General features: G+C 40.1%; 1 protein-coding gene across 1 annotated transcript in view; it reads right to left on the bottom strand.

Annotated features, from left to right (window-relative positions):
* Positions 1-2,105, bottom strand: part of patj (PATJ crumbs cell polarity complex component) — a 116,859-nt gene extending 114,754 nt beyond the window's left edge. The window contains exon 1 of the mRNA XM_036007708.1: positions 2,100-2,105. Coding sequence (XP_035863601.1) covers positions 2,100-2,105 — 6 coding nt within the window. The remainder of the gene's footprint in view (positions 1-2,099) is intronic.
* Between the last annotated feature and the right edge of the window lie 6,961 nt (positions 2,106-9,066).

The following is a 9,066-nucleotide window of genomic DNA, read 5'->3' as shown; positions in this document are numbered from 1 at the left end:
GTTTATGTTCTTGACCTGTGTATGGTAGTGAGATCTAAGCTCACATATCACTTACTAATAATTCAAAGCTTTCAACTACAAGCTCTGAATCGTTAGTAGAGGAGCTTTGATCTTAAACTTGCTATCACCATATTTAACTTAAGCAGTGGTTGTTAAAGGACAACATCAAAACCGTCAACATGAGTGGGCGAGAAGCGTATCGAGATGTCGGTGGCAATCTAACGGGGTGTGCTGCTCCTTCTCAGAAAACTATTTAACAGAGCAGAGGTATGGTTGGGCTACGAACTCGGTCATTTTTAGTTAACACCGTATTAAGTTTCGTGGCTGAACGATTTTTGACAAAGACTCTAATTTGCGATTTTTTGTCAAAAATATTGCGTAATGCCATCGTATTTTAAAGTGCCCCATATTGATGAAAAATTCACATCATCTTTTCTGGGATTGGGGTGTTATTTTGTGTCTCGGTGCTGCACACACACATACAAACTTGAGCCAGCCATGCTGTTGAGCCTCTAATGAATCTCCTGCATTTCAAGCTTTTGGTCTAAACGTCATTACAAAACCACATAAAATGGTACAAGGTCCCATATACTTGTTTGACACTCACGATGGCCCTGTATCACTGGAAAGAAAACACTCTCAAGTTTTTGTTCCCAGTGTTCAGGGTGATTCTAGGCCTACTGACACAGAGTTACAGAGGCTAGTTAGAAATGGCGGGTTTCTATTTCCGTCCAAGTCATACATCTGTATGATTAAATAGCAATCCACTGCTGTGAAACACATCTGACAGGTGACAGACAATCCGGACATTAGCCACATGTCTCAGCTACTACAGAAAACATCCAGAAGCCAAAGACTCAAAATTTGATTTAATATGAATTTTTTCGACATATGAGTTCGATCTCTGCGTTTTCGGATTTTTATTGAAAAGTGCAAAGAAAAAGCAATAAAGTAGCAAAATAAAACACGTCTCACATACACAACACACATCCACATCAATCATACACATACTTGAACTAACCTATATACATAAATATATAGAAATACGTCCAGTATGAACGGCACACGGTGTGAAATGCTATAGGAGGCCCTGTTTTGCTTTGACACAGCTCCAGCCATTACAGTGACACAATTTCACCGGCACATTTGTATCGATCGACTGTCTACTCATTGCTACAATGTAGCGGGTCTTAGGGCATTTAAATCTACTGGTCGCGCAACTGCGATCATCGCGTGGTCCCCAACGCGTCAGAGGAGACTTCAGCTTTCGTATTGGGGTGTATCACAGCCCAACTGCAACGATTGGCTATATTCAGGTATCGATGGAAATCAAACGCTTAGAACCCAGGAATAGTAGTGACGCCCACATCACGTGCTAGGACGACCCTCAGGAGAGAAGCGAGTCAGCGTTAGAAGTGCGGAAATGAAACGTTTCAGCGATTTCCCGTTGTGATTCGCCAGAAACGTCAAGATTGTGCGGCAAACACCGCTCGTTTGGATCTACACGCTTGCTATTCCAATTCCTTGGACTTGGGATTTAGACAAAAAGTTTGGGCAAAAATCCACGCAGTGGCCAAGGGACAAGGAAACAGGTAAGGAGCACTGCACACGGGCTGCGCTGTTTACGCTGTATTGCTTTTTATTTATTATACTTTGTGAGCAGTTGGTAACTGCGTAAATCATCTTATGCTTTGTGTGTGGGCTTCACTGGAATCATGAGCCGCTCAGCTTTAAATTGGTGTGTCTGCATGGCGTATATGTTTGAAGGTTTATGCTTTCAAAGTTATAAAACGTGTTCTAAATGGAGGCGTACAGCGACACCACTGCCACAACTGTACCGTAGACGGTACAGTGAGACTATCAGCTTTACGAGTGAGAACGGTTTCTGCATGTGGCCTGCCTTCAGTCTCGGGTGAGCTGTTCAAATCGGCACGGCTTGAGACTCACAGCCGACGAGGAGCTAACAGCACCATTAGCTCGTAGTGTTAGCATGCTAACGCTATGGTAACACTAGCTTGCTAACGCTAGCATGCTACTTGTCCTCAATAGCAAAGCGACTGCTACACACCACAAGCATCACCATAATCGACAAGACCTACTTCCATCGTGCGCACCGCATTTAGAAGTCTCCCAGCATCCTGCCTTGTAACTGACAAAGTTGTCGATAGAATTCACCGGCCTTCTTTTACTGCTATGAGCTAGCTAGCTGCATGATCTACATCTGAGACTACTGGGCATGTGCAGTGCAATCAGAGTACTACAGCAAGAAGACGAAGAAGAGAGGTCTCACTCTGTAGCTAAAACCAGAGACCAGTGATGAAAAGAGATCTGCAGCAGTGAGAGAGAGCACTGCAGTACAACAAAATATGGTGTTTTTTGAAATAAACCATGAAACTGTTCTGGTACACCTTAAAATACATATGAACCTGAAAATAGCATAATATGGCTGCTTTAAGCTCTTTGTCTTCTGTATTTTCAACAAGACAAGCAATAAATCTTGTATAGTATGAACAACACAAGATTAGATGGATTAAACCAACTGTTCTTTCTGGAGGCCAGGTCTGTATGTGATGTTGAAATTAGGTGATGCTGAATTATATGAAATGACATCTTTTGTTTAACTACTTCAATCACAGTAGTATATTGAGCCTGACCAGCTGGTGTAAACATTCATATGAAAGTCAGAAACAAATCACACAAACTAAAGTGCGATTGCAGAAATATAAAACAATATGTGGCTTTACCACACTTAGTAGTATTAGATTATTTAGTTGATTGCACATTTTAAATACTGTTTTTGAACTAGACTAGGACTAGTTAAATAAGTAAAAAGTATATATGAAATGGTGTATTTTTACAGCGCACACAGAGGAGCTGCCTCCAGCCCTCCCTCCTCTCATGAAGTGCGTGCCGTGTGCATGACAGCGTCACGTTGCACTTGCGTCAGAGGAGGCTATCGTTATGTTAGTGAGTAGCATGATGCTGGTGTTCATGCCGTGGGATTAACTGTACTAATAAACCGTTGAAACAACGCAGCCACGCTGCTGTGAAAGCTCCTCGAACGTCATTATCAGTCTGGTTGTACCTCTCTCAGTGGCAGCTCCTCCACTCCATATCTTATAATGGAGCTAGCTAACTGGAGCAAACTGCTAATCAGAGCTAATCGTTGCTAACCGAGCCTTCAGTTCTGCGTGCCTGTATCCATACTGCTGTATGGACTCGAGCCTGAATAAACCCTTATTTTATTAAATGGCTGTAAAAGTTTTAAACTACAACTCAGAGTTGTTTGAATGACAAAAATCTGTTCAAGGTACGGCATAGCGTAGCGTGCTAAGTTGATGCTTTCTCTGCGGAGTGCAGACTGATTTGCTTTCGCGAGCCATGTGACCAAATCGCAGCCCTTGCGATTAGGAAATCGCGTTTAACATATCGCGATATAATTGCAAATGCAATTAATCGTCAGCCCTAATTAAGTTGGTACTATGAATTAGACATGTAATAGACATGTAAATGTGTACATGTATTAATATTCACACGTAGATTCTTAGATGGGTATAAATTACTTCTATTTGCACTTCGGTGGCGATCGGGCCAAGAAAAAGCACTGTGTCAGCAATGTGAGTCCAAATGCTCGCACTGTCGAGCCCTGTGAATATTTCTGAAGTGTATCTCAAATGGAGGTTCTCGGGGGTTTGCTGCAGAAGTAGAATCATAGTTGTGGTTATAAAACCCAGAAAAGATCCATCTGAGTTTGGAAGAGTATCTGCACTGATAGTTTCTGCATCATGATATAAATCTTTTAGCAGAACATATTGTCTTCATCCTCAACGTATCATCATCTTCATCAGTCAGCTGACAGTAAACAGTCTCTTACTTTGTGTCTGATGGTCCAGGTCATTACTGAAGAATGGAGGTTCTCTTTGGAAAAGTCACTCTTCATAGACAGACAGCCAGATACTACAGACTCTGCTCTCTGTCTGTTGTTCTGAACTCTGCAAACACCAACAGGTTTTATTAAATAGTTGGCCTAATCCTGGATAAATGCTCTTTATAAGTCTTCATGGAACTCTAAACACACAAACTGCTGCTACTGTGAATAATTAGGAAGATAAAAGTTTGTATGTAGGAAACTGAGTCATGAAATGAGTTAGTATCAGTTGTCTTACTTTGTGTCTGATGGTCCAGGTTCATTACTGAATTCGGAGGAAGACCTTTAGAGCGGTCACTCTTCATAGACAGACAGCAGACTACTACAGACTTGACTCCGTCCTCCTCTTCCTCCAAATCCTCATCTTCTGATCTGAAGTCAGTCTGAGCGGTTAAAACAAACAAACTTTGTGTGTGTGTGTGTGTGTGTGTGTGTGTGTGTGTGTGTGTGTGTCTGTGCTCACACAGATCAGCTTTTTAACTCTACTGCTGCTGGTGAAGCTGCCACCAAATACACCAAATAAGATCAATACACCAAAGATCATATCTGCATTTAGAGACAAGTTTCTCTTCTTTACTTTTTCTCTCCATGTTGTGAACTGCAACATGTCCATGTATTATTTTTGCCATTTCTGCCTGACATTCTGTCTGATATTTTGCTAGTCTTTCTTTAAGGATTCAAGCCAGTGACATGATCCTATAGTTTAGAGTTAGCAGAAGACTAAATTACCAGATCGTTTACCACGTTTTTTCTTTTTTTGATAAAGAGCTGTATTAAAGTTTTACAGGTTACAAGTTATAAATAGACATACAGTAGGCTACGTATCACAACAACCAAAAATAAACAATACAACAATTCCAAAATTGAAACAAATGACACAAACCCAGTGCTAAATGTTCAATCGAGCTAGTAAAGTGTGTCTGGTGCATAGAGTCTTTCATAAGTGCTGTAGTTCACAAAATGTTCCAAGGAAAGAGTTGTTTTTTGTCTAGAGTTTCTCTCTCCTTAGCTAAACATATGATTGTGCCACTATTTAAGTACCTGGGCATTACTATCAACTCTAATCTTGCTTTTAAAGCTTATATTAAGAAAGTGTGCAATAGGTCAAGTTTAGCCTAGCCAATTTTACATATATTAGAAATGCACTGACTTTTAAAACTGCCAAATTATTTATGAATGCCATGATTATGTCACATCTAACATATTGTCTGACAAGCTTGGGACAAACTAACAGCTCATCACTAAGCCACTAGCTACTCTTTACAAGAGAACACCCAAGTTTGGATCAGAAGCCAAACAGCTCGCATCACTGTATTATCCTAAATAACCGTAACTGCTGAGCTTGGAAGATGTAATTAAATACAAAAACATCTGTTGGTGTACACAATTCTGCATAAACACTGCTCCTCCTCCTTTGAACTCTTTCATAACCCGACATAACAACAGCAGTCAGATCACCAGACGCACCCGCACGAGGTGACCTTCCAACACAGACTCACTCCCTACTCGTCAAATGTCTGACGCATGGTCAAGGACCCCTGGCGTTACGTTTCAACGCCAGGGGGGTACCCGTTGCGTTATTTTTCGATGAGGGGGTCCGTCAGATAGACATTCATGTTAATCCCTCACCCTCGGATATAGACAAAGAAAAAACATTTATTCATGAGATCTTATCATGGTTTATATGTATTTCTTTTAATGTTATTATTTCGGTCTATTTGGCAGGGAAGCTGGGTTGCTTTTTTGTTATTTATATTTTTTAAACTATAATGCTACATCTATCAACATTTATTAGATGTTATCATGGTATTCATTTCTTTATTTTAATATTATTCAATGTACATATATAAATATAAGTGGTTTAGTCACCAGCAACAACACGTTGCTCAGCTTTGTTCCAGTAAGTTATGCACCGTAATAACGTTTAAAAAAATCCACAGAATACTCCAGAAGTGACGTGGTACGTGCCGTTCGGCGGATAAGAAGATAAACATACATATATTCGTAATATGATGTTTTGTCTAACGTTGTATTTGAGGATGTAAACAATAAAGCTAACAATAATAATAAAATACAGTTTCATGTATTTGTCTCATGTACTGTTTGCTCAGTCGGCCGGTCGGCGGCGGCAATCTGAAATGGAATGGAGCCCATTCACGGCAGAGAGCAGAAACACAGGAGTCAAACATGTCCTCCCACCCACCCCGGAAGAATTACAAGTGCACAAGCTTTGTAACAGCTTCGGTTGCGCGTCTCTATGGGAGTTGTAGTTTTAAAGTATATTGGTATATTTCTCATAATTTGAAGTTGGTAGTGTAGAATTTTGGATACACCCTGGGGTTTTTTGGGGATGGGGAACACACTGCTGTCATCAGATTTTAAAAATCGGATCGTTAAAATAGGTAAAAATAGCTTATTACCATATTTGGACAGTGCTTACAGTGGGTAACTTTGGTGACCATATCTACATGACAGCTGAGGTCCAGAGCTTTCTATAACAGCTGGTCCTATGTGTGTAGCACCTTCTATAACAGCTGGTCCTATGTGTGTAGTACCTTCTATAACAGCTGGTCCTATGTGTGTAGCACCTTCTATAAATGCTGGTACTATGTGTGTAGCACCTTCTATAACAGCTGGTACTATGTGTGTAGTACCTTCTATAACAGCTGGTCCTATGTGTGTAGCACCTTCTGTTGCTAAATGACATGCCTTCAAACATGTACTGGGTTCAAGGTTCAGAGGTCAATATTTCAAAGCAGGAGTAATGTATCCTCTTCAGACTGACATATGTTACTCTCCAGGTTGAGACCTTTCCAACGATGTGTTTGATATAGTCCTACGACAATGTTTTCATTTTTACACATCATGGAGACCACGTTGCAGGTGATACTTTATTGTCTCCAGAAGGATATCTGCCTTGAGTTCAAATGCTTCACACATAACACTTGACATATTGTTTTATCATACAGCTGACATATACGTACAACAAAAAACAACATAAACGAAGTGATATATAGCCAGACTGAAGCACATTACACAGCCACAATCTATTGTTCATCTTTCACAAACAGTGACAAGAGCAACACACAACATTTTTCATTATATCATGAAGTTATTCCAAAACCCCTGCAGCCTCAAGCAACATTATGTAAAGTTTTAATTGAGTTATAGGTCCGAATAGGCCCACAGTTTAGAAATGTTAAGTTTACATTGGGGTACCCATATCTTCTGCCAGAGGATAAGAGCTCATACTTGGCATGGAGAATAAAGATCAGATCATATTCTCTGTGCTTGCCTGGAGAGACTGGTTTCTATTCCTCTACACAACCTTCATGACAGTCATATTAATATGCTCTGTAATGCAGCCTTGTATAACATAAACCCTCTGTTTCACCGTGTCTGCTCTAAATGATAACACACACTTTGAAGTGTGCCAAAATGCCAAAACACATGTTGTATATGTACACATCCCATACAAAGCTATATACATCTTACTCTGTGAACAAAAACCTCAGCAACAATCTGCTTATGCTTTAATTTCCTGAAAATGCTTCCTAAAACTAGTCCCTTCTTAGTTTTGAAAAGGTAGTCTTTCAGTAAAGGCTACAAAGGTTAGGATGGCTACAATCTGTAACCACGGTGATTGATATGAGGATCATCTTCTGAATATAATAATTAATATGCTAAGCCTACCATAAATTGATATTTCAAAAAGTCATTTATTTAAAACAACTAATAATGCAGTGTGATGTTAAATCAAACTAAGTCCCACACATAAATATGCTCATGTTTTTTTTCCCTTTAGTCTTTGCTATTAATATTCATCAACCACAAATTAGAAAATTGCATTTTTAAATAACTATGCATAGAAAATAAAATAAAAAATGCTTCTCTTTGTATATAGTTTATTTTTGTTTTTCACAACAGTAGGCAACAAGTCAAAACAATGCAAATTAGTCAAACAAGCCATTAGGCTGTAGTTCTAAACACTCAACTGTAGTTTTTTATATAGTGTGTATATATAAGGCAAATCAAAGTGCTTAGCATAAAACCACTATTTTTCATTATTGGTATTTTATTGTGTAAATTCTCACGTACAATGTGCAACATTCTTTCACAGACGAGGAGGGGTAATTACTACGTCAATTCCGCTGATTTATTTAAACGTTATTACGGTGCATAACTTACAGGAACAAAGCTGAGCAACATGTTGTGCTGGTGACAAAACCACTGACTATATATATTTACAATGAAGAGATATACTTGCGTTGAAGACCCGCTGATCGCTGGCCGATTCTGTGAATGAATGAATGTGTCTAGCTTAGGGCTGGGCGATATATCGATATAAAAATATATCGATATATTTTTAAATGTGATATGGAATTAGACCATATCGCATATATCGATATAGTTCAAATTTGCGCTGTGATCCTTGCTCCAAGCAAGCTGCTGACCCGGAGCTCTCTGCACTGCTCTCAGCGCCCCCGCCCCTCCTCTTTCATGCACAGAGGGGGGAGGGGCAGGAACAGACACTCAGACAGCCACTCTTCAACAAACATGGAGGAAGCAACAATGTCTGCGGAGCGTGCGGAGGAGGAATTGGTTAGTAAAAGAAAAATCAGTGGCTCAGTAATTTGGAGATGGTTCAGATTCAAAGTATCAGATGAGCAACAAAATCATGTATATGTAGAGAGTGCCATAAACAAGTTACAGCCAGGGGTGGAAGCACTACAAATCTTTTTCACCACCTAAAACAGTGGCACAAACTGCAATACAAAGAGTGTGTGAAACTGCGCGCTGCAGAAGCCCCAGACGCATGCCATCGACAACCTGAAAAAGCTCCAGCCCCGAAACAAAGCTCACTGCAAACTTCATTTTCCCCGCAGTGTGCCTTATGAAAAGAAAAGTGACAAGTGGTGTACTATAACTAAAGCGGTGTCCTATCACATTGCTAAAGATATGGTCCCTGTTGCAACTGTGGAACAAGTCGGATTCAAAAACCTACTGAAAACTATGGACCCGAGATATGAGCTTCCCAGTCGCAACTACTTTGCACGAGAGGCACTGCCACAAATGTACACTGAAGTCAGGCAGAGCCTTGCTAACCAGCTCGCTAACGTGACCCATTTTGCGTCGAC

Source organism: Sander lucioperca, chromosome 11 (assembly GCF_008315115.2).
Source record: "Sander lucioperca isolate FBNREF2018 chromosome 11, SLUC_FBN_1.2, whole genome shotgun sequence".
NCBI classification, from domain to species: domain Eukaryota; kingdom Metazoa; phylum Chordata; class Actinopteri; order Perciformes; family Percidae; genus Sander; species Sander lucioperca.
This window is presented reverse-complemented; position numbering and strand designations above follow the sequence as displayed.